Source organism: Rhinolophus ferrumequinum, chromosome 4 (assembly GCF_004115265.2).
Source record: "Rhinolophus ferrumequinum isolate MPI-CBG mRhiFer1 chromosome 4, mRhiFer1_v1.p, whole genome shotgun sequence".
Taxonomy (NCBI): domain Eukaryota; kingdom Metazoa; phylum Chordata; class Mammalia; order Chiroptera; family Rhinolophidae; genus Rhinolophus; species Rhinolophus ferrumequinum.
This window is the reverse complement of record NC_046287.1, coordinates 8,764,117-8,790,930: the sequence shown is the minus strand read 5'-3', so window position 1 is coordinate 8,790,930 and position 26,814 is coordinate 8,764,117. Positions and strand designations below refer to the sequence as shown.

The window sequence follows — 26,814 nt, the reverse complement described above, 5'->3', positions numbered from 1 at the left end:
AGGGTCTAGCTTCATTCTTTTACATGTGGATATCCAGTTTGCCTAGTACCATTTGTTGAAAAGAATGTCCTTATTGAATGGTTTTTGCACCCTTGTCAAAAATCATTTGGCCATATATACAAGGGTTTATTTCTGGGCTTTCTATTTTATTTCATTAGTCTCTACGTCCGTCTTTGTGCAAATACCAAACTGTTTTGATTACTGTAGCTTTACACTAAGTTTTGTAATCAGGAGTGTGGGTCCTCTGGTTTTATTCTTTTTCAAGATTGTTTTGGCTACTTGGGGTCCCTTGAGATTCCATGTGATTTTTAGAATTGGCTTTTCTATTTCTACTAAAAAAGTTACTGGGATTTGATTTTGACAGCATTGACTCTGTAGATCTCTTTGGGTAGTATTGACATTTTAATAATAAGTCTTTCAATCCATGAACGTGGGTTTCTCTTTAATTTCTTTCAGCATTGTTTCGTAGTTTTCTTGTACAAGTCTATCACTTTCTTGGTTAGTTAATTCCTAAGTATTTTGTTCTTTTTGATGCTCTTCTGAATGGAATTGTTTTTGTAATTTCTTTTTCAAATTGTTTATTGTTTTTATATAGAAATACAACTGATTTTTGTGTGTTGACTTTGTATCTTGCCACTTTGCTCAGTTCATTTATTTTAACAAGTTTTTTTGTGGAATCATTAGGGTTTTCTATAAGTAAGATACCATCTACAAACAGGTATTTTTACTTCTTCCTTTCTAATTTAAATGCCTTTTATTTTTTTCTTGCATAATTGCTTTGGTTAGGACTTCCAGTACTGTGTTGAATAGAAGTGATGAAAGCAGGCATCCTCACCTTGTTCTTGGTCTTAGTGGAAATGCTTTCAGTCTTTAACCTTTCAGTGTGCTGTTCACTGTAGGTTTTTCATATATGGCATTCATTATGTTGAGGTAATTTCCTTCTATTCCTAGTTTGTTGAGTGTTTTTATAATGAAATGGTGTTGAATTTTGTCATGCTTCTACTGCATCAGTTGAGATGATCATGTGGTTTTTTTCCCCTTTTGTTGATGTGACATATTACATTGATCCATTTTTGTATGTTGAACCATCCTTGCATTCCAGGAATAAATCCCACTTGGTCATGGTGTACAATCCATTTAATGTGCTGCTGAATTCGATTTGCTAGTATTTTGTTGAGGATTTTTGCATCCATGTTCATAAGGGATATTGAATCATCAGTAGTTTTTGTGTCGTGTCTTTATCTGTCTTTGGTGTCAGAGTAATGCTGGCCTCATCTTATGAGTTTAGAAGTGTTTGATGGAATTCACCAGTGAAGCCATTGGGTCTAGGGCTTTTCTTTGTAGATTTTTGATTACTGATTCAATCTCCTTGTTAGTTATAGGTCTATTCAGATTTTAAGAATAATTTTTTAAAAATCTTTGTGTCAGAAGTTTTATTAAAACAGCAATATTGTTGTTTCAAAAGAATGTACCCATATTCTACTACCCTAATCAATTTGGTTATATTTTCGTTGAGAATGTATCTATACATGTTTTAGTGAAATCATATAAATTCTTTCTATTGTTTTGTGTGTTACTTAGACATTTTCCCCACTGTTAATATGTAGTCCCACCTATTTCCCTATTGCATTTCCATCTTAGAGAATTACGCCATATGATGCAACATCATATCTGAAAGATGACATGTAGGTCTGAGCAGTGTTTTATTTAGTTTGGTCTTTTTTTTTTGGGTTTCATTTTTGACTGGTGTCTGTGGGATAATCAGTGGCTTCTTGGACATTATACCATATGATTTTTTTGGGGGTGGGGTGCTAATTTGGATTCAAAATTACGCTAATTAAATCATACCGCCTTATATTCCATGGAAAGAATGAAGAGGTTTCTTTTGTAGCCATATACCAAAATCTGTTTAGGACTTTGTGCTACGTGGTCTGCTCTTTAGCGGTAGTGGAACTATAGTGATTTTGGTTAGTTTGTAAAGAGGCCTAAGGAAAGAAAAGAAATATAATGGTTTTTCTGAAAATAAAAGTGTGTAAAGTTTCAGTTTTCACAAAATAGTAATCAGTGTGTCAGACCTTATTTTAGTAGTAGGTAGATAAGTGAATTTGGGTAGGAAAATCTATAATTGTATAGTACAAATTCTCACTTTCTGCCTTTTTACCAGGGCTACTGACAATAATAAGCAAATCAGAGTCATTTTCAATTTCACTTAGACTTTTCAAAACTTTCTCATTGTTTTGTAGGCATGCTAACTGTTTGATAAACAGAATAAGTCTCCTTTGTTAATTTTATATTTGCTTAGTTTTAGATTGTTGTAATAAATGTTTACAAACTTGAAAAAAAGGAAATCACAGTTTATTTAATGATATAAGTAATGTATAGCATTTGGTATTAGAGATGATAAGGCATACAGAGCCCTGTGACATAGATAGGTAGGACTTCCGAATGAGAGGCTGGTTGACTGGCTGGTTTGTCCTTCTGTAAAACCCCACCCTCACCCCAAATCAAACAAAACTTTAAAATTTCAAGAGCTCTTTAAGATTCTTTGGGAACTCAATTTGGAAATTTGTATTTTTAAATAGATTGCTTAATGCCACACAAGGGAGCGATAAGTTTGTGCCTCCTACACTGTCACTTGTGACAATTAATGGCTTATTACTATTGTTCCGCTGTCTGGTCTGTTCCTTTTCTCTGGTGGTATTAGTAGCATCACACTTTATAAAATTAGAAAACTTTCAAAATTATCATTATTAAAATAGTACCACGTTGGTCAGATAATGTTAAAAGTTTTAATGGCTTTTCTTCACTTTTGACCTTTGTTTTTTTGAAGTTCACAAAGAAGATGGTTATGTTTTCCAACTCATTCTGAACAGTTAACATCGACAGGCATTTAATACCAACTGTATTCATAAACTGCTTTTTTCCTGCTGCCACTTCTAATTCACATTGCTTTTTGTTTGGCACTTTCAGGCATAGAACATTTACTGTGCAGTTTATAATATTTCAGTCCGACCTGAATATAGCATTGAAATTCAAATCTGTTTATCAAAATGATCACTAAAAACAATATCAAAATGATCACTAAAAACAAAGGTAGTTTAAACATCTAGTTAGGAGTTTACTTCTTCTCTCAGCTCATTGTATAATTTGCATCATTTCATGTGACTTTTGTAATGAGTGACATTTTAGAAAATCTGAATACATAATGGCTTACAACTTCACAAATAAATTAACTGTTAATAATAAAATATACAGATGTGTTTATTGGCAAAAAAGGTTTTTGTAGTAACTAGTGATAATTTTGTTCTTCAAAACCTGAAACTACTTATTGAGATGAGAAATGAGTGAGATTCTGTTTTATTATTAATAAAGATCCGTATATTTTTTGTGTTCTCCCCCTTCCCCCACGGCAAGGGAAGCACACACCCTAGTAGTTTAGTTAATGTATAGTCTTGAAATAAGCTGTATATTGTTTCCAAATCTAATTTAATCGATAGTAAATATAAATACCTTCAATAAAATGTATTTTAAAATTTAAAAATATGTTTCTTTAACAGATTTCCATAATCCAGGAGCTTGTTACTAATTATGAAGCCTCTCTTAAAACATGTGACTTTTTTAGTCCTTATGGTAAGTTTAAATTAGATTGAATTGGAATTTGATTACTCATTTTGATCCATTTTTAATCACTTATGGTAAAACTACCTTATGTTTATTATGTACGTGCTACATGATACATGATAGCTATTTACTAAATAGTTTTTGGATTAGTGAATGAAATGAGAAGAGCACTTCAATTTTAATTTAAATTTTCCATAATATTGTCAGGTGGGAGTTAACCCTATATTAACATGAGGAAACAGACTTGAGAGGTTGAGTGTGTTGCCAAAGATCATGCCTTAGTGTATATTGAAATTTATTGAATCCCTACTTCTTTCTGCTTTTTTTCCCACCCTAAATCCTGTGTAACTTGGTTCTTTGTTTCTCTGTTTATAGGGTCATATCAAGGCAACTTAATTTAGAAAACATTCTAGAATGCTTTCAGTTGTGCTTGTGCAGTTGTGTTTCTTCATGCGTCTTTTACATGTCAGTTGCCCTTTTGTTTTTGTTATTCTGAAACAAATTCTGTGTAAAATAACAAACACAGAAATAAATAGAATAACAAATCTTGTGTTCCCATCACCCAGCTTCTGTTATCAATGTGTTGCCAATCTAATTTGAAGTACATTCAGTCTACTTTTTCTGGAGTATTTTTAAAGCAGACGTACTGTTTTCACCTGTCAGTACCTTAATATGCATCTCTAACTGTTTAAAACATTTAAACCGAAGATGTAACCACAGTGCCATCTCACACAAAATTAACTCATACTGGAGTATCTAACACCCAGTCTGCATGCATGTTTGCCCACTTATCTTTAAAAGTGTCTTTGTGTAATTGATGTATTTGAATCCAGATCCAGTTGAAGTCCACACTTGATTTTTATGTCTTAATATTCTTTTAATCTTGACTAGGTTGTCTCCTCCGCACTTTAAAAAAACACTATTTATTGAAAGGTCATTTGTCTTGTGGAATGTCCCCTGTTCTGGACTTGGCTGATTTGCTTTCTCATGGTATCATTTCATATTTTTGCTATCATCCATATTTCTTACCAGCGTACAGGTAGATTTACAGGCTTGATTAGATTCATGTTCCATGTGAATACTTCATAGGTGACACGTTGTACTTCCTGTTTCTCACACCTGGACCTGGATGACATTCTCATTGTTTGTCTCGTTGTGAGGTTACAGTTGCTCGGGGTTCAGATGTTGTCAGCCTGCTCAGGAAAGAGCTCCTCAGGGCCTGTCACCGATGGTTTTGGCCACAACGAGGGCCACTGCCCCAGTCCCTTCAAATCGTCATTTATTCTATATTTATTAGCTAGAAACATTCTTAGAAAGAACTTGCTCTCATCGAATATTTGGTTTCCCGGAAATAAAGTTATATAAGAGGAGTAAGGTAAATGCTGGGCTCTTTGCCTTTACGTATTATTTGTGTTTTAATTTACACTAATTTGTGTGTTTGCATAGTTGGCATTTCATTCGATCAGCTAGTCTACGAGACCTGTTTTATCTGATGTAGTGTGGGTAAATTCTTTTTTCCACTCTTTCTTCCTCATTTTATACCTGTCTTCTGAAATCTATCTGGAGAGCTTGTTATTTCTTTATTGACTCTTCTGTAGCTTGAGGATGCAGGGTGGGGGACAGGCTAGAGCTCAGCTGATTGTATGTGACTGCCATTGTCACAAAGGATTACTTCTGTCAGGAAATGTATCTTCTTCATACCCTTCAACTTTTGAGTGTGGAGGTTGGATGGTGCTCGGCCCTGGTTCCTCTTGCCTTTTGGTAATCTTGTGGTGGTGGTTAGACTTGTCTTCTCTCCATGCTGTTTTCCTTGACCTGCTGGGCCTGCTGCCTTATGCCCTTAGCCTGAGAATTCATAGACTGATCTCCCTCCTTTCCCCTGAGGTGGGGGGTAGAAGCCGATGAAATTAACATCTTGTTTCTCTGTTTGGCTGCCACTTTTTGAACTTGATGGCATGAAGTCATACCTCTTTCTGTTGACATAGGTCATTTTTGCTGGGTTTTTACTGTTTATTATTGTAATAATTATTTCATTATGCTTTGTGGGAGACAGAATACGTGATATCCTTTACTTTGTTTTCTTCCCTATAATAATTTTATATTTGTTTGATTGCAGAGAATGGGGAGAAGGAACCCCCAACAACACTACTCTGGGTTCAGTATTTCCTGGCACAGCACTTTGACAAACTCGGGCAATACTCATTGGCTTTGGATTATATTAATGCTGCAATTGCTAGTACCCCAACTCTAATAGAATTATTCTATATGAAAGCAAAAATTTACAAGGTAAAATTCTAGTCATGGTTTTTGAGTAGTTGAAGAATTTGGCCACCTTAAGAATCCTCAGAGTTATTTCTGTGTAGAAATAACTTTCATGGCACCCTGATAATCTATTTCTAATACTGTAATAATCCTAAGGAGTTTTAGGTTACATAGTTGTGTAATCAGTGTTAATCATTTGATTCAGCTCTTAGTAAATGTAAATTTTAATTTATCTAAAGATTCTAGATAAATTTTACAGAAATGGTACCAAATTTCTAATTTGTCTTTATAAGCTTTACCATTGATATTGCACCATAGTCTTTTAAACATAAACTGTAATTTCTTTAATACTTTCGTCTTTTAAAGCATATAGGTAATCTTAGAGAAGCTGCAAAGTGGATGGATGAAGCACAGTCTTTAGACACGGCTGATCGATTCATCAATTCCAAATGTGCAAAATATATGCTTCGAGCAAATATGATAAAAGAAGCAGAGGAAATGTGCTCCAAGTTCACAAGGGTAGGAAATAGCATGTACTTGCCTGACTTAGTAAAATGAAACTGAAGTTCTGTGGTGACTTGTAAAGTTTGCCACTGAAGTTAAGAATTCATTTTTGTTATTATTTGATTATTATTATTATTTATTATTATTTTTGAATACCTTTTAGCTCACATCCTAAGTATGGTTTCTTACTGTGGTTGAGTGTGTGTGTGCATGTGCTTCTGGTGGGGGATGGTTAAAAGCAATGGCAGGAGTCAAATAGCTTTATACAGAAATAAGCACTGCCATACTTCAATGAATATATGTAATACTCGATTTACACTTCTTTTGTCTCACTAGCGATTTGTGACTACTGTTTAATTTTTCTTTTACAGTATTTTACTTCAGAATTGCTCATAGAACCTTTTCTGTGTAGAACTAATGTCCGTGGACTACTGGTCTGTGACATTCGAGAATTTAAATTTTCTGAAATTATTAGGCTAAATGTTTGTTCCTTTCCTTTCTGTCCTTCACCATCTTTTCATATTCTTTTCTACATTGACTTTGTCACATTATAAAAATAATACATGTTTGTGGTTAAAAATACAAGTAGACTAATGGAACAGAATAGAAAGATCAGAGATTCATGTATATTTGGAAACTTGGTATATAGCCAGAGGTGTTTTAAGAGTCAGAGATGAAAAAATATTGCTGAGACAGTCAAATAACTTTCTTTTCTTCTGCTGCACACAAATCAATTCCAGGTAAAGTTCTAAGTATGGAAAGCAAACCTTTCAAACTTCTAGAAGAAGGTATAGAAATTTATCTTTAGGACTTGAGTAAACATCCCTTAAGACACCAGAACCATAAAGTACAGGAGTAAAATTGATACACTTGGCTATATTAAAATTAAAGATAATGTGTAACAAAAATGACCATAAGCATAGGCAGAAGATAAACCATAGAATTGGAGAAGATATTTCCAACCCATATAATGAAAAAAGAATTTATAATGTACTCCAAAGAATTCACTGATAGTTATTTAACACGCATTGAATGTGACATAGAGGCATAATGAGGAAACATTGTTGCAAGTGTGTTTTCCAAGTTTTAATTAAGATACTTTGAAATAAGTAATTTATATTTCCAAGTGCACATTACATAGAAACACCAGCCTTTAGTGCTGGTGTTTGCAGGTAAGCTATTTAGGATGAAAACAAATTATCACTGTCCTCTGTGATACTAATTATTGCTACTACAGCACCAGTGTATCACCTTCCTTAAATGTTAACTAGATTCTAGTTGTGTGTGGTTATTAATGGAAACCCCTTATAATTTAAAACTACAGAATAGCTTGAACTTTTATTATGAAAATTTAACTACTCACAAGAATGATGTAATAGAAACACACACACACACACACACACACACAACTCAATAAAAAGACAAGACAAGTATGGGCAAAGGATATGAATAGTTCACTGAAGTAGAAAATGGAATGGCGAAAAAAGACGTCTTCATAAGTTATTAGGGAAATTATAAGATATTTTGTATCCATCAAATTTAAGAAATTTAAGTCTGACATTACTAGGTATTGACAAACAGTATGTCTTACATACATGCACATATATATAAGACATATATTTATGAAATATCATGTATATTTTTCTGATGAGAAAGAAATAAGAAATGGTCTGTAGGTAGTGGCTTTTAATGAAAATTAAATGTGTCTTATTTAATTTTTCATTAGGGCCACTACCTATAGACTATGTGTTGTTTCTTTCCCATCATGAAAAGGACTTTTTCATCTGAACCTGCCTTTTACTTTCTGATATTTACAGTAATGCTAATAATTTGTGTACCATTTGTAAGAAGAAATAGAAAACTGGTTTTAACAATTATTAAGCATTGAGCTAAGTACTTTATATACATGGTGTCATTTAATCTTAACAATCCTATGATATCATTACCCTCATATCACAGTTAAGGAAATGTTTAGAAAGGTCAAGTACTGTGCCAGCTGGAGATCACCCAGCTAGTCATTTATTTGGAGCCAGGATTCTAGTGTGTCTATGACTTTAAAATCCAGGCGTTAGGATTGTGTCATAGGAGCAGAAACTACAATGACTAGTGTTTATAAAACTCAGATGCTGTAGGATGAACAGCAGATGCAAAGTGGCAGACATACTTAATGTTGGGGAAAAGTATTAGCAAGAATGATGAATATTAGGAGAAAAAATTTAGGAAAATAGTAACATTCTTTACGCATTTTGTAGTATTTTGTCATGTGTTTGTCTGACATTTTACAGCAAGATGGTTGAGGCTCCGGAGAGGTTACCTGAATCGTCTTTCACAGAGTAGATAGTGCTGGCATTCAAACTCTTCAATGCCCTTCCCACTATATCATAATGTTGAAGGTTAGAAGGAAGTGTGACTGTAGATAAAAAAGCAGTGATGTTTGTAGAGAAAAGTACTACCGGAAGGCCAAGGTAGAGATTAGAAGTAAAGTGTATTATAGAAATGTACACTTGAAACCTCTGTACGAGGTATGATAAAAAAAATGGTGAAATGTTTAAAAAATATTATTACAGTAAAAGACACATTGCCGTTAATATTAATCCCCCTCAAAATACCCCCCTTTCTTTGAACACACTTCTCCCATCGTTCTCGCCACTTTCTGAAGCAGTTCTGGAAGTCGTCTTTTGTGAGTGTCTTTAGTTATGCTGTCATGGCTGCCAGGATGTCCTGGATTGATTCAAAATGTTACCTTTCATCGTCATGTTGACTTCGGGGAAGAGCCAGAAGTTGCATGGTTCCAGGTCCGGAAAATAAGATGGATGAGGACACACCGTCATGTTTTTGTTTGACAGAAATTGCCGTGTACCAGAAGTGATGTGTGACACGGATAGTTGTCATGATGGAGGATGATTTACTGCACACTTTAAAACACACCTTCTCTCAACCATAGCTCACACCCGACTGAATGCACCAAACAAGTCGAAACTTGTCGCACACTGTGACCAAGGTTCAACGCCCCGCTTCCCGTATTGAAGATCCCTGCCTTTCTGTTGGATGGCACTTGGCAGCAGCATTCACTGTATTTTGTGATGTCAACGGAAAGGCTCCATGTCACACAACGCTTCTGGTATGGCACTTTCTGTCAAAAACATTATGGTGTGTCCTCATCCACCTTATTCACTGCATCTAGCACCATGCAACTGCTAGCTCTTCCCCAAAGTCAAAATGATTCAGGACATCGAGGCAGCCACGACAGCGCAAACTAAAGACCCTCACGAAAGAGGACTTCCAGAACTGCTTCAGAAAGTGGCAGGAATGATGGGATAAGTGTGTTCAAAGCGGGGCGGGGGTGGGGGGGTGTTTTGAGAGGGATTGGCGGCAGTGTGTCTTTTACTGTAATAAATTTTTTTTATTTACACGTTCACCGTATTGTTTGATCACACCTTGTAATTTTGCTAACCATTGTCACCCCAGTAAATTTAAAAAAAATGAGTACACAAAACTTCTTAAGTTAAACAAGTCCAGTGATTAACATACACACCTACACCCACCCCATCCCCTAACCAAACCACAGACAACGGGGGTGTGTTGAAAAGGCACAGGAGGAAAGAAGAAGGGTTGGGTGTTTGAGATAGTCACCAGCATCTGTGGCTCAGCTAGCCGGTCACACTTGCTCTTAGTCATCTACTCTTGACAAGGTGCCGCGCTGTTTCGAGAGTGTGTTCAGTGCATCCCCACTGGTTCATTGGCCGGGCAGGTGGAAAACAGTGAGCTGGGGAGGAAAACTGCTAATGACCCTCGAATAATCAGTTTGTATCTGCTTGCTAATAAGTGAATGAAGTGCTCACATTTCCTTCTTGCAGATTTTTCGCAGTTTAGAATTTTTATACACAGTTACTGATGCATGGTGTAGAGGTTTTTCCCCCACTTCTGCCTCCCCCTACCCCCACTGTGGTTCAAGCCCGTTGTTTCTCAGTCTAGTTGTGTAGGACACAGCTCCCTGGCCCATGCTGGTATTAGGAGCCTTGCCCTTCCCCTCCCCTCCCCCCCCAGGCAGTCGGTTGCCGGTTGGCTGCAGGCCTCTCACGCTGGCTGTCAGCCAGTCACACTGGCCACCCGCCGCTCCTGGCAGCACACAGCGACTTATCCTTCCTCTGGCTACTCATGGCAGCCCAGCTGCAGGGAGAGCTGTTGTTCACAATCTTAGCTGTAGAGGGCGCAGCTCACTGGCCCATGTGGGAATTGAACTGGCGACCTCGGCGTTAGGAGCACGGCGCTCCAACCACCTGAGCCACCGGCCTGGCCCGATATATTTGTTAATTGCTGTTTATTGTCATAATATTTGTAGTTATAGTTGTAACAGAGAAAATGAGATTATTTTAGGATCTCTTTTGTTGTTTGCTGCTTATTTTTATGAATGATTCCATTTCAGGAAGGAACATCTGCCATGGAAAATCTAAATGAAATGCAATGTATGTGGTTTCAGACAGAGTGCATTTCAGCTTATCAGCGTTTGGGGAGATACGGGGATGCACTGAAAAAGTGCCATGAAGTGGAAAGGGTAAGTTGATAGAATTTTGACTTTATTTTTCTCCTGTAAGGTGATGAAAAAAGCAGGTAGATTTCTACACGGGATCATCTACCTCTTTTATCTACTTTGGAAACTTCGTTGTGAAAAAAATTCTTGATGCTTAGCCTTTCAAACATGCAGAGGTTGTGAACAAATGATTACCTTCTTTTGATCTTCAAATGGTTATTGCAACTTCTCTCCATATTTTTGTCTGAAGGAAGAAGGAAAAGATTAAGTTAGTAAGCCATTATGGCAGTTAGTAATATATATTCAAAATTTCTGTTCCCTAATCGGGCCATTATTTGATTTTCATCACCAGCCTGGAAGGATACACAAGCTGATGGCCACCTCTTTCCCCTTTATGTCAGGATCTGCTCAGTAGTCAGCCTCTCTCCAGTTTGTCTTCCCAGGATATTTGTTCTCACCTTCAGTGCTTTGTACAGCAGTCTATGACTGGTTTGCAGGCTTATTTTATCACTTGCTTTTAGGATTATGTGTGTGATGTGCCTTAGTGAGGGGCCTTTTCTTTTCCTTTGTGTGAATTTTTGTTTTCCTGTTCTTTGTCATCTCTGAAGCACTCTCCTTCCAAATGGACAACAGGAGGAAAAGAGCCACAAATGCACCCCTGAGGCAGTCCTCAGCAGCCCTCAGTTGGGGCCCTCGGCACCACTGTTCCCATGCTGACGCAGTATAAAACCGCAGGCGTCGTAGTCAGGTGAGCCTGATGTCTGCACTCCAGCAGTCACTTTGGCCTTTTTCCCATGTGAAACTTCTGAGGTTGCCCAGGAGAAAGACGAAATCTTAGGGGGTGGCTTTTGATGGGAACTGGAACTAGCGTTATACCTGAGCCCTTTTACCAATAACCTAGTTTTTGCTTTGTTTTATGGTTGTTCTTTTTCTTTTTTAAACCTGGGCTTGATGGCTATATCTCTGGGGAAAATCCTTGTCATCTTCTCCTTGTAAAGTATAAAGCCCTTGGATGATAAGTGAACTACTCAGGCAATACCCAAGCTTTGCAGTGTAAAGCAGGCTCTTATCAATAGCTCCTAGATGACCATCACTTTAAAAACATTCTGTTTGCTACTAGGAAAAAGATGCATTTTTATTAGCCAGGACATTCTTAGTGAGCCACAGATTGTTTCCTGAATGAAGACGCTGCTAGGTGCTTATGGATCAGTAATTCCAGCAAGACCATATCTAGAAATTTATGATTTTCTGTGACAGTGAAATTTGAACATCCTTCAGATCATTATAATTGTGAACTTCTCCAACTTAAATCCCGTTCCTCCTAACATGAATAGCTATATTGCTTTATGCTTTTTAATATTTTTTTGAAGATTGTTAGAATATGATTAATAGCTATTCCATTACTTTCATTTAAATTATGCTTCTCTTTAGTTTTAGTGATTTGGGCTAACATGAGATAAAAGTCTGTAATGTCAGATAAATTCCATTTGATCCTTGAACAACACAGGGGTTCAGGTGCCAACCCCTGTGCCGTCGAAAATCCCAATATAACTACAGTCTGCTCTGCATATGCAGATTCCCAATGGCTGATCCAAAGTAGAGTTGGCCTTTGAAGAACACGGGCTTGAACTACACAGGTTCGCTTGTATGCAGATTTTTAAAAATTATAAAAACCTATGTTCAAGAGTCAACTGTACTTCTAGTTCAAGAAATATAATTTGACTGTAGAAAGCACTTCTTAAAAGAAAAAAATTACAGGAAATCATTGGTTATCAGAAATTAAAACATGGCAGAAATTGTCCCTGTCCGGTCCTGTTACATAATTATTGGTAGACTCTTCACTATATTTAGGGCTTGCTGTCGGAGCTTAAGATTAGAAAATACTAGAAACAAGTAAGAAAAGAGCCTGTTATGTTATTTTTAAGTTAGTCTTTTTAGAGTGAAATCATACTAAAAGTAAATCAAACTTAACTCATCTAGTGATTATAAGTAGAAATGTGAGAGCTTAGTACAAGTAGGGTGATTAAATATTTGCTGACTGATTAAAGCTTCTAAAATTGGTTTCTAATAAAATTAATGTAATCTAAGAAAATTCTTAATGATATAATTGTAAGGTTTTAGGAGTAATTACTGAATTAAAAGATTTATTATGATAGGTATCTGCATGAATTACTTTTGTGCCTGAGTTTGAATATTTTAGTAAAGAAACAAGCACCTTTCAGAAAAACAACTTTGCAGTTTACCTTCTAAATGGGAGGTCAGTGATTAGAGAAATAAGTTCAAATAAGAGCTAAGGCTTCTGCTTTCAAGTAACGCCTTCCAGAATTCTTTCATCGAAGACAGTTTCAGCTAGGACACATTGCTGTGAACTGTTAGTAATTGGATTTGAAATGGGAAAGTTCTGGAATGGCCTGGTATAATACTTTTTCTGTCTTTATCTTGCCGCGCCCCCCTACCTCCATGGGATTTTAGGATTACATGTATAAGTTATGTAGTCCAACCCAATCGTATGTTTAGAATTTGATGTTTACTCAAAACAACTGTCTTTAAAATACTGGACATAAATTTATGTTCAGAATAAGAGTTTAAACTACTTTATCTTACAAGAACTGAGTTTTATTCCCTCCTCCCTTCAGGTTTCTCATTATTTTAGTGTGCTGATTTATATCTGAAACAGAGCAACAATACATTTTTCAAAAACTTTGATAAGATGTAGAGTTTCTGATAGCTCAAAACCATAGGAAGTTTATAACTTTATCTTCTAGTTCATCTTAATCTTTTATCAAATTAAGACATGCTTTGTAATGATAGAGTCTCTATAAAGGAAATAGAGTTGGCTTATTACCCTCTTAGGTCTAGTTATTACGATTTTTTAAGTCCAGAAGTTTTCATTTTATTTCTGTGTATGAGCTCGTGTTAGTGTGCTCCAGTAACTGAGAAGGAATGGACGGGTGAATCTGGGTCAGGAGAGAGGGCCTGATAGGGAATTCCTAAAGAAAACCTCACTCTTAAGCTGTGAACATTTCTTAATTCTTTTCTGACTTGTCTTTGATTCAAGCCTAATTTTGACACCTTAAGCAATTCCTGCATGACTGCCACCCCCTTTTGCCCCCCCAGAAGAGGAGAGAACTAGTTAAGTCTTTGTGACGAGGGGAACACTGAGTTAAGGGCCTGGGCGGTATGTTAAAATCTAGTACCTAGTTTTTGTGGAGAGCTAGCTGGTCATGTTCACCTCTGGCCCAGGTGCAGGGAAACTAATTTTACCTGTTCGTGCTATCTAGTATATTTTTATGTTTTATAAATTTGGAGACTTAAAAATCACCCCAAGGTGTACAACAAGCGAGATCTTTGTGGTAACAGAACAGTTCTCTATCTTGATTGTGGGGGTGGTTACTGGAATCTACACACGATAAAGTCACATGGAGCTGTACACACAGGTTGTACCAGTGTCAGTCTTTTGATTTTGATACTGTGCTATTATGTAGGATGTAGGCTTGGGGGCAAACTGAGGGAAGCGTATACAGAACAGCTTTATACTGCCTTTGCAACTTTTTTGTATCTATAATTATCCCAAAGTAAAAAGTTAAAAAATAGGAAATCAACCTAAGATTATTTAGTTGTTTTTAAGTAGGATTCTATAATACGTCGTTTCTTCCAAAAGCAAAATTATTTTGTAGTACCCTATGTTTTCTGATTTAATCTAGCCATATCTGGTCCACCGCCATTAGCTTATTGTAGAATGATCAACATCCAGGTTTGTGGGGCGCAGCAAGTTCCTGAAACTCAGAACTTTCAGTGGAAAAATTGTGGAAGCCTCAGGCAAAGTGGATAAGCTGGTCACCCTATTTATGGAAGACATTAACTGGAGAGAGGCAGCCTGTGGGCTGTTACTGATAAAGAGGCGGCTTCGATGTTTGTGGTTCCATAAGGCTCCCTCAGGGATTTGACTTAAAATCTGTTTACAGATGCTGCTAGGAATATCTCTTGAAAATGTGTCTGCCTTTTTACATATAAATATTTCTCAGCCAAAAAAAGGTCCTGTAATCTCTTGTATGTTTTATCTCCATGATTTTGGCACTGCCATTTTCCTTAGTCAGTTGTATTGAATTTTAAGATAATCTTATGGTGCTAGATATAACTTGAGATTAAGGAAGACTAAGAACAAGTGTATGAAATATGTAATCCGTGATTTAAAAAAAACACACGCTTGTTATTTATGAATTGACTTGTCTTACTGATGGGAGGAGTGCAATTTTAGATACATCATTAAAGCATGATTCTTGAAGTACTAAATATAAGTTAATGTGTTCTTCCCCCCCCATTTCTTTCCCTCCACACGGTGTACTTTTATTCTTCTTATATTAGAATTCTTCCCTTAAAGTCTCAGGTACTTAATGTAATTCTGTGTATATAGTGTGTTTCTAATTACCAAGACAACTGCAATTAACAAGTGATACGGATACTTACTAATGTGTCCTCTGCATAGTGATTTACTAGGCCCCAGGACAGAGGGAAGATGGAGAGGTAGAAAACCTTGGTCTGTATTGGTGTATTGGAGAATTCATTTTTCTATATGTTTTTGGAGAAACTAAAGTTGGAGAAAATAAAGAACAGGTAGAGATATGTGTAGAGAAGAAAACAAAAATAGAAATTGTTTTGTAGGGTGTTAATTTTTCTATGTAAGTAAGGGATTAGTTCTTAAACTTCTTGGGAGTCATGGACCCTTTGAGAATCGGGATGAAAGCCTTGAGCTCTTCCCTTGGGAAAATGTTATGCTTGTTTATACATCGACTCTAGACTAAGAGCTTTTGCTAAAATGAATTGTAGGTAGATTTAATGGTCGCTTATTGAGTGAGAGAAAACCGTAATGCTGTGCATGGGTATAGAAGTTTATAGTTGAAAATGAACTTTACAATATGTTCTTTGATCATTTAACAACCTTAATGAAATTGGCTGTATAGATGTCTTTATTCCTAACTTAAATAATCGAGGCTCTAGGTAATTAAGAGGTGTGACGTGCGTGATAAGTTTCTGATCTCTTGAGTTGGTGGATTCTGTGCTTATTGAATGTCTGCTGTTAGATAGGCCCTGTACCAGGCAGTGGGGACAGACATGACAAGGCTTGTCCTTGTACAGCTCATAGTTGACTAGAGAAGTCTGATTTGTAAACGTTTTGTGTGAACCCATAATATATATTTAGTCTTCAGGCAGAGTTCTGTTTAACTCTGCCATGCTGATTTTGGGGTCTACTGAGGAGAAATATTTCATTAAAACTAAAATATCAATATGTACTAATTCCCAGGCTTAAAGATAATCTGATCATTTGACTTACTTAATACGTAGAAATTGAGTGTCAAAAAACATGATTTCTAGGGAAGGAGCATGGATTGTAGGAAGAGAAACTTAACTTATATACAAAGAAGAACTTGATGTCTTTCATAGTGTTGAACACCAGAGAGGGCAACTAAGTGAAATTGCGACTGTTAAAAATGTTTTTTTTTGGACTTTTTATGATTTCTTTTCAAAGGTAGACATTATTGACAAAATGTAAGAGATAATTTTGTGGTTTTGTTTTCAAGCATTTTTTTGAGATAACCGATGATCAATTTGACTTCCATACATACTGCATGAGAAAGATGACCCTTCGTGCCTATGTTGACCTTCTGAGATTAGAAGATGTACTTCGAAGACATGCCTTCTATTTCAAGGCTGCTAGATCAGCAATTGAAATATACTTGAAACTGTATGATAATCCCTTAACCAATGAAAGCAAACAACAAGAAATAAATTCAGGTAACTGCCAAGGAACTATTTTAAAAGATTTGAAAAGAAAACTAAATTGTAGAATGTCGTTATCATAAACAATACATAGAAAAGTGTATTGTCAAATGAAGGTGAAGACATTAGATAACTGATATGCCAAAAAGTGGGGGAAGACACGGGAAAACATGGTAGGATGATGTTCTATAGCTGATACTTTTTTAAAAAAAATAAATTTTATTGGGGAATATTGAGGGACAGTGTGTTTCTCCAAAGCCCATTGGCTCCAAGTTGTCCTTCAATCTAGTTGTGGGGGGCATGGCTCAGCTCCAAGTCCAGTTTCCATTTTCAAGCTTCATTTGCAGGGGGCGCAGCCCACCATTCTATGGGGGAATTGAACCAACAACCTTGCTGTTGAGCGCTTGCGCTCTAAGCAACTGAGCCATCCGGTCGCCCAATGGCCGATACTTTTAAATGACCCTAATGGAATCACTTGCCGTCTTTTTTCTTTTTTGTCTTCAATAAGGCCAATTCAGGAAAAATAGAAATGTCTATGGGCTAAGTTTTTTTTTCCTAATTGTAACTGAAAGTAGCTTTGAGCCCCTTAGGGAAAAATGTTTATTCTTATAACTTCTAGTACCTTTATTGAAAATAACAATAATGCTAATGAGACTGTTTATACAGTTTTTATTCACTAAAATGTAAATATCTAGGAATATTTGAGAAATAGCTTGGAGGCAAGTTGCTGATTTTTCATTCCTAATATTTATGTATTATAGTAAGAAGAGGTCATAAGTGTGTTTATATGCATTGTCTTACTTATCCTTGAAATACTCCAAGAGCATATTTGGTGTTATCAGCCTCACTTTACACAGTTTGAAATTTGACACTGAGAGAGATGATTTGCCTGAAGTCGTGAATTGTGTAGGAGGCAGAGCTGGGTTAGAATTGGTTAATTTTAGTTGATGCAGCATTTGCTCGTTGCCTTTTGTGTGCTAAGTTTTGTGCTGGTCATTAGGAATACACTTTCTAAAAATTTTTATTAGTTGTCTTTTCCCCTTCCCCCCAAAAAGCTATACTATTAATATGTATTGCAGAAGAATATGAGATAAAATGGAAAATTTACTCAGAATTTGTGTGTGTTTGGATATTCATAGAAAACCTGTCAGCCAAAGAATTGAAGAAAATCCTTAGCAAGCAGAGAAGAGCTCAGAAAAAGGCTAAATTAGAAGAAGAGAGGAAGCATGCAGAAAGGGAACGTCAACAAAAAAATCAAAAGAAAAAAAGAGATGAAGAAGAAGAAGAAACCAGTGGTCTCAAAGAAGAACTTATACCTGAAAAATTAGAAAAGGTGAGATGAATTTACTATCTTCATTTGGTAAAATTTGTTATTTAGTTCTGTTCTGGCCATCAGCATGGTTTATTTAAATCTATAAATCATAAACCATGTGTAATATTTCATGGTCATTATGAAGGACATCAATTTTTGAATGATAATATGCAAATTTGGCTAATGCATATGGTGCAGACTTGTAGTTGCGGTAGGTAGACTCATGGCCCTCCAAAGGGTCTGCATTCTAAGCCCTGGAACGTGGGACTGTGTGACCTTACATGGCGAAGGAGAATGAAGGTGGCATATGGAATTGAAGGTTGTCATTAGCTGGCCTTAAAATAGGGAGGTGAGCCTGGGTTATCCAGGTGGCCCTAATATAACTACAAGGGGGGACTTAAAAGTGGACAAGGAAAGAAGGTAGGAGTGGTGTGAGAAGGACTCTCCCCCCAGTCCCATTGCTGGTCTTAAAGATGGAGGGAGGAGAGGAAAGGAGGCAGCTATGGGCCAAAGAATGGAGGCAACCTTGAGAAGCTGAAAAAGACATTGGAACATAGTCTTCCTTAGAGCCTCCAAAAGGAAATGCCACGTGGCTGACACCTTGATTTTTAGCCCAGCGAGACCCATGTCGGACTTCTAACGTACAGAACTGCGAGGTAACACATTTGTGTTTTAAGACATTAAATTTTGGTAATTTGTTATATAGCAGCAGTATAATTGTTAAATGTGGAAGCATTGTATATATCTTGCTAGGTATGTTGTAGCTACAAAGAATTAGCACCTCATCTCTTGAATTTATTTAGGGAAGTGTTTAGCTTTCTGGTTTATTCACTGTGAATCTAGTATAAGTATTTTAAATTTGTCATTACTTTTTTTCAATTGCTTGATAAAGTTATGTTTGTCTCCTTACTTTAGATGTTTGTGGAGGGCTGTCAGTACTTGATGTACCATCTCCTTCAGCCTATGGAGTAATTTTTTGTATTGTTATAAAATTATATTGATTTTATAATCATAAAAAAATAGAACTATTTCCATTTTAGAAATTATTGACTATTTACTTTGAATTTGTTTATAATTTTAAAATGTTTTCTTGTTAATTTGGTTATATAAAAAGAACTGTTGTAGGGCTTCAGAACAAATCACCCCAAGATGTACCTAAAGGCAACCAAGACCCTGTGGGTGTAATATAAACTTCTGCTCCCTGCTGCGCCCCCACGCCAACACCCTTTGCTACCTAGAAGAATTTGAATTAGGGGCCTTGCCATAATAAGAGATTATCAGAGATGACCTTTTTTAACCTACCTGTATGACAGGGCAAACTACTAATTAGTGAACATCTGCTCTTCATGTCATCATGCAGTGAACCTTCCTTTCCTCTGAAGCCCCAAGGTGATCCTTAGCTCAGAATGTCACGTCTACCTCATTTTCCCTTTCTGTCTTTGAACCTCTCATGTATGCAGGGTTCCCATATGTATGTATGTAATTAAATTTGGTCATTTCTCTTGTGAATCTGTCTCATATTTGTTTGATTATTAGATCAGCTGAAAGAACCTTGAGGGTAGAGAAAAGTTTCTTCCTCCCCCACACTTATCTAAATTACTTCAGATATGTGTTAATATAAAATTTGGGAGAGAAATTCGACTTGTGTAGCTGTTTTTTAAATAAAATTTTTCTTTCTCTTTCAAAATAGATAGAAAATCCATTGGAAGAAGCTATCAAGTTCCTTATACCTCTGAAGAACCTTGTTGCGGATAACATTGATACTCATCTATTAGCGTTTGAAATATATTTTAGAAAAGGTAATGGTTTGAATTCAATTTTTTTTTTAAATTTTTTTATTAGGGAATATTGGGGAACAGTGTGTTTCTCCAGGGCCCATCAGCTCCAACTCATTGTTCTTCAGTCTAGTTGTGGAGGGCGCAGCTCAGCTCCAAGTCCAGTTGCTGTTTTCAATCTTTAGTTGCGGGGGGTGGAGGGGGGCGCAGCCCACCATCCCATGCGGGAATTGAACCGGCAACCTTGTTGTTGAGAGCTCAAGCTCTAATCAGCTGAGCCATCCGGTCTCCCTGAATTGAGTTTTCAATCCTTAATTATCTTGCTGACCATAGTCGGTCAGTCTTGTCATTGAGCTCCATTTTTGTTTTTTAGAGTTTTCAACCTTCTACAAAGGCTCTTAATCACTTTTTGTTGTTGTTGTTGCTACTCAAAACTTTACTGGGTAATAAGTTAGAATATTATGATCAAATCCATTTTAAGCATAGTTTGAACAATTATATAAATTATTTACCTGAAGCAATTCTTCATGATGTGTCAAAAGTTGTCTTTGATAATCAAAGTCATCTTTGAATTTTGCTTAGGAATATTATAGGAAAGGTAACATTTTGTTACTGGATTTTAAGTGAGGCTAAAATAAAGTGAAGAAAATATCATACATAAATATTGAATTATGTTGTTATTATTTTTTTCTGACACAGGCAAGTTTCTGTTAATGCTGCAATCTGTCAAACGAGCTTTTGCCATCAATAGTAATAACCCATGGTTACATGAATGTTTAATTAAATTTTCTAAATCTGGTAAGTATAAACAAGGAAATACTTATGTAAAAGCAAATGTGACAATTTAGCTGTTTTCCACTAAGCTTCACATTAAGAGATTTACAACAATGTAAAGCAAAAAAAGATAATGTTTACATATATTTAAATGAAGATGTGTTTATAAATTAAACATGCTAGCAAAGATAGGCTAGAAACTAGTACATTTTAAAGCTAGAATGTATATATTCCAAAGGAGCAACGATATTTTTTACTATGTAAAATATATTGAGTTTAATGTGTATTTCAATTGATTTTGTTTCAAAGGACAAACCTAAATTTTTAAAAATGCCAAATATTTTGTTTTTATAGTGTCCAATCATAGTAATCTTCCAGACATTGTGAGCAAAGTTCTCTCTCAAGAAATGCAGAAAATATTTTTCAACAAGGATTTGGAAAGTTTTAATGAGGATTTTCTCAAACATAATGCTTCCTCTCTTCAGCATCTACTTTCAGGTTGGTGTTTAGCTACTAGGGTTAAAATGTTTATGGGAAAAAGTGAGGATGTGATGAAGAAAAAAGTTTGGCAAGATGTTCAACCTCACTAATTATCAGAGAAAAAGAAATGAATACCATTTTTGATCTTTCAAATTAGGAAAGTTTATGTTTGTTTGGAAAAAGAGAAAATATGTTAAAAGTGATGAGTGAGCAGTCTTATATTTTGGTGCTACAGTGTAAATGGGCTCGGCCATTTAGGAAAGCAGTTTGTCATTGCTACCAAGAGCTTCACGTTACCTGTGTCTTTTGCTGTAGTGAAACTGTTGTGAATGATTTTAAAGAATGAATCTAAAGCAAAGAAAGAGCTTGAAATTTAAGTGCAAAGATACTAACTGAAATGCTTGCGTGTAAGTACGGGGAAAAGAATGGAAGCAAATTTTCCCAATAATAGGGAAAAGTAGTAGGTTTGTAGATGGGATATCAGGTAATCTTATAAAGTGATTGGCGCCAGGGTTAGCGAGTACTTGATATTCTTCATTAGCATACCAGTTTGGACGTGGCCTCTTCTTTATATCCTTAGTTATAGGAGTTCTGTTCAGCTAGTCTTCAGATGATTCTCGCGGTTGATTGTTCTCTAATTTAGTTGTAATTTTAATGTGGACATGGGAGGCGGCAGGCACAGCGTTTACCTGCTTTGCCGTCTTGACTCCAGACTACCCAGGGGTAAATACTTTCTAATATATGTGCAGAGTTAACATAAAATATAATCTCAACTATGTAAAAATACACATGGGATAAAGGCTGAAAAGTGTATACATAGCTTTTAATGGTTGCCGTTGAGTGTTGCGGTTACGAGTGATTTTTATTTTTTTAATATTTTTATTACATTTTGTATTTTGAGAATTTATTTATATCCTGCCTTGTTACAGGAGGGAATTTAGACAGTTGATACAAATTCATAGAATGACAAGATGATATAAATGCAAACTGGACAAAAGATTGTGGAAAGGGAATTAGGGACAAAATAAAGTGTATCATTAGCTATGCTCCTATTTTAAGCTGTATGCTGTATTTAAATACTTTAACCTAAGCTTTTTTTATTGTAAAGGGAAACTTCTTGGTTTTGATATCTATGGAAAAAAGTTAATTCCTATGAGAAATTACAACACTTCTTGGTAGTAAGGGCAGATAAGAATTTTTCTTCAAGAACATAAGATAATGGAAGAAAGCATTTCTTTATTATAATTATGGGAAATGCTTTATATGAAGCATTATAGGAAATTCTAAAGAAAAGATGATTTTTTCTACATAAAAATAAAACACCAGTCAACTGGAGCTGAAAAAAAATTTTTTTAAAAAAAGAGCAAATGGTCAAGAACAACTAAGAAAATCTTGGGGGTAAGCAATAGAGTGTGGAAAAAAGAAAAAGTGTGGGAGGGGAGTTCTCACTCTACTACCAGAGTTTAAGAATTACTATGTAGTCAGAATGACTAAAATGGTGTAACATTTTAGTAGATGGTTCCGTTTAATGTGATTGTGAGAGATTTTGATTTTATTTGTGCTCTTTCGATTTTCTACACCTGATATGTGCAAGTTTTGTGATTAAAAGTAAAGCTAAAAATAAAGCTTTAAAAAAGGAAATATCTGCTGAATGATTAAAAAGAAAATTAAAAAAGACCAAAGTCAATAGATCAATTGGGAAAAAATATTCACAGATAATGTAACTTATAGAAAGCAAATAATAGAGCATTTATAAATTAATATAAATTAATAAAAAGTCCAGTAGAGAAATGAGCATAGACTATGGATAGTGTAGTTTATTGGTGAAAGATAAACTGGGTTTTATTTTTAAATTAATTCCTTTGTGAACATGTAAGTATTTTCCTGTTGTCCTTCTGCTAATTGTCCCTTAGATGTTTTATTTTAGGATATCGTCTATTTGAAATGATTGGATGCCAGTGGTAGCCTGTATTTACATTTTGAGTTATATCATTTCTGGGTGGGGGGTATTAAATCTGTTCTCCTAGTAAGTGTTTAAAAAGTTCCTCTTGGTAATAGAAAAAGCCCTGATTTGTAGTGTTTTTGTTTTTTTTTAGAAAGAAAAGTAAAAATCAAACTTTATTGTTGCTTGTAGTGTTTTGACATGGTATAAATACTCCCCTTGTGGCCCCAAGCTATCAGTGAATGGGGAGTTGAGAAGAGATGTCACAGTTGCCTCCCACATGCTGGGGGGAGCCAGCTCCAGCCTATCTCTGATTAAATACTTGGAAACATATTTTAAGTCACTGGTCAGTGTAAATCCAATCAAATGTTAGACATAGGAATTCACTCATTTTGACATGTCTTGGTATTTCAGGTGCTAAAATGATGTATTTTCTGGACAAGTCAAGGCAAGAGAAAGCAATCGCCATTGCTACTAGACTGGATGAAACTATAAAAGATAAAAATGTAAAGGTAAAATTTTTCACAGACTGATTGCTGCAAATTCATGGATACTGAGTGATCTAACAAAACGTGTCCTGACAGCATAGTTGTTGCGTGGGCCTTCCATGTTATGCCAGGATTTGCATTGTAGCTCCAACAGTTATGAGTTGTCACATTATGAAAGTTACCTTTCTTAGCTTCCTTTTCTTCATTTATAAGGTGAGGATGAAAATACTGTCAGACAGGTGGTGTAAGGGTTAATAAAAGGAAGTGCTTAGTACCTGCCTGGCACATAGTAACCTCAGTATGTGGGGACTGTGGTTTTGAACAACACTTTTCCTTTAGTGATCACACTTTCAGGGGTTCACTTTCTCAAGTGTTAGATTTTACTGCCTTTTTAAAGCTTTGCAGAATTGATTTTTAAAATGTTCCTTTTTTGAGGTGATTACTTACTAGCAGGAAGTTATTTTAGACTAAGGCTTTATTGGCTTCCCCTTGTATCTTTGACTAATAAATTGACTAATAAATTGTATCTTTGACTAATTATTAACCAAACTTTTTAAAAAGTATTTTCTTTTTCTTTATTTCAACAGACTTTAATAAAGGTTTCTGAGGCGCTGCTTGATGGCAGCTTTGGGAGCTGTAATTCCCAGTATGAAGAATACAGGATGGCTTGTCACAACCTGCTTCCTTTCACGGCTGTGTTCCTGCCTGCTGTGAATGAAGTCGGCAGCCATACTGCCACCCTAAACCACACCGCTAACTATGACGTCTTGGCAAATGAAATCTGAAATCCCCTAGAAAACCGACTCCTGGACACCCACAGCTGACTTCAGCTCAGGGTTTCTTTCCCAGGGTGTATTTAAATGTAGGTATGAAATGAAATAATTGGATAGAAATTTTGAATGGAATATTCTGTGAGCTTATTTTGTTCTTGATCTGACTCTGCCAAGAGACATAAACATCTGTTAAAATAATCTGTTTATACTTGTACAGTTTTCTTAAACTTCCGAATTATCAGCATTGTGATGGGTGCTGTACTTCTGTATCATAAATATGATAACTTCTTACTAAGCTAAGTTGTATACAGCCCCACTGTATTATTATTTTTTATCCTGGTTTTAGAATCTGTGTTTTGATCCCGTATTGATTTATTATTGTTTATTTGCTTGCTTTTTAATGAAAGCACATCAGTTTTAAAGTGTTAACTGGATGTATTTTAAGAACAATATAGAACTCCTTTAGGCAGGTATTGAGGTTTATTTTAAAATTTACTTCAGTTTGCCCTTCTACCTTCATTTTTTCCTGATTTATCATTTCCTTTTTGATTCCATGAAAATGATCATTTCTGTTGAATGCGGGTACTCCAGTTTTATGTAGACGATTCAGAATGTGGGGGTGGGTTTGCCTCACCAGCACTGAAATTCACTGGTAAATTTGTTGCATTCCTCTAGCTCAGTCTTAAAGACCCAGAGGCAAGAATTATGCTTTCTTGACTAAATTGCTTTGCATATTAACTACTGTGTTTCCCCGAAAATAAGACGTAGCCGGACAATCAGCAGTAATGCATCTTTTGGAGCAAAAATTAATATAAGACCCCGTCTTATTTTACGGTAATGTAAGACCCGGTCTTGTCTTATTTTACTATATATTATAGTATTTTACTATATGTTATAGTAAAATAAGACCGGGTCTTAATATTAATTTTTCCTCCTAAAGGCATTAGAGCTGATTGTCGGGCTAGGTCTTATTTTCGGGGAAACACATACTAGTTTGAGTGGAATGAGCTTCAAGGAGCATAATAATAGGGCAGAATACAAGTTATAATGAAGCATCCTCACTCTTATAGTCATGCACTGACTATTAAGTATGTTTTCATATCAGCAAAATGCTAATTTAAACTATTAGTTTTAACTATTAAAACATAGTATTGTTGGGCAATATTTCTTGGGTGATAGCTTTTTGTTCTATCTTGTACAGAAACAGTAATGGAATCATTCAATGTTTCTTTCAGAACTGTAAATATGACTGTAATAATACTTCCCCTTAAGGCAAATATAAATTTAAAAAGGGAGATTTTATTTAGAGGAACAGTTCTAATTAAAATGGTTTTCTTTTACTCTAGGCTATTTTAGATTCATAATTGTTGAGAGAAAACTGTAAAATAATGCCAACCCATATAATGCTGTAATAAATTATTTTGTACACAGACAGTTGCTTATTTGTGTTTGTGTTATTGCTTCACACTATCAAAATATTTTTGTAAAATATTTTTTCTTTGCAGGAGTAAAAACTTTTAATCATCTTAATTTTTATAAGTTTATAAAAAATAATCACCTACAAGTACATTTTGGTGCCATGGCACCAAATTTTTAGTGTTTTAATAATTTTAGAACTAGGCAATCTTTGTCACTAGATATTCTGGCAAACATGTTATTTGTCATGGTACTTTCAGCAAGATGCCATTTGCATCAAAGATACAAGTTCATCATAACTAAGGTGGAAATTGTGCTTTTAGCTGTAGTGCTTTAAAAACTTTCCCACTGGGATCATTTAGCGTTTCTGAGTTATAGGGCAGATACATAGTGAGATGTGAGGAGTTAGGTTCAAGGTGTGGAAGAAGGAAGGATAAAAGGTGACATTGGGATTAGTAAAATCCAGTGGTATATTGGTCAGTATATAGAGATTGTATATCTTCTCCTCCCTACTCCCATCCCACTTTAAGTATAAACATCTTAAACCTGAGATAGGGACAGGGGTCTTTTTTAGGTAAGAGAGGAGAGCTGTATCTTGTCCCTCCGCCTTACCCCCAAGCTTGGCAGAGGCCCTTTAAATTTCTGAAAGTAAAGGGGAATAAAGGTAAGCCTAAAGGAGGGGCATCTTAAAACCAAGTACATAGAGAAGTCTCTTGTCTCAATAGAAAAGCAAAAAGTCCTTTGTCCTGTGTGATCCTGCCAAGTTTATCAGAACAGGTAGGAAAAGACACAAAAATACCAGGCATGGTGTGGTAACTTAAGAATTTTGCTTCAGGTTTCTTGTGATTTTCTGGAGAAGTGAATTTAATGGGCAAAGCCTAGAGGGTAGAGAACCATAATCAGTCTAGTCATTGAGCACCTACTATGTCTCAGACAGTGTTCTAGGTATGACAGATGCGTACAGTAGTGAACAAAATTAAGTCCTTATTCTCATGGAGTTGAACTAGTGGAGAGAGAGACATAATATCAGGTAGTGATAATTACTGTTTAGAAAAATCAAGGACAGTATGAATATAGAGAGTAGTGTTGGTTATAGTGAAATGTAAGAATATCTGAATAAGAATAGTCTTTAAAAGCCTACAAGAGAGGAAGATTGTC

The 26,814-nt window shown here is 35.7% G+C and overlaps 1 protein-coding gene across 3 annotated transcripts in view; it reads left to right on the top strand.

Annotated features, from left to right (window-relative positions):
• Window positions 1–24,470, top strand: part of NAA16 (N-alpha-acetyltransferase 16, NatA auxiliary subunit) — a 65,068-nt gene extending 40,598 nt beyond the window's left edge. For all 3 annotated transcript variants that reach the window (XM_033104776.1, XM_033104775.1, XM_033104777.1), the window contains 11 exons: window positions 3,558–3,630; window positions 5,738–5,907; window positions 6,250–6,402; window positions 10,814–10,942; window positions 16,498–16,711; window positions 17,836–18,029; window positions 19,699–19,807; window positions 20,483–20,581; window positions 20,912–21,055; window positions 23,394–23,491; window positions 24,055–24,470. In XM_033104776.1, the coding sequence (XP_032960667.1) occupies window positions 3,558–3,630; window positions 5,738–5,907; window positions 6,250–6,402; window positions 10,814–10,942; window positions 16,498–16,711; window positions 17,836–18,029; window positions 19,699–19,807; window positions 20,483–20,581; window positions 20,912–21,055; window positions 23,394–23,491; window positions 24,055–24,252 (1,581 nt within the window). In that variant the 3' untranslated portion in view covers window positions 24,253–24,470. The remainder of the gene's footprint in view (window positions 1–3,557; window positions 3,631–5,737; window positions 5,908–6,249; window positions 6,403–10,813; window positions 10,943–16,497; window positions 16,712–17,835; window positions 18,030–19,698; window positions 19,808–20,482; window positions 20,582–20,911; window positions 21,056–23,393; window positions 23,492–24,054) is intronic.
• The last annotated feature ends 2,344 nt before the right edge of the window (window positions 24,471–26,814 follow it).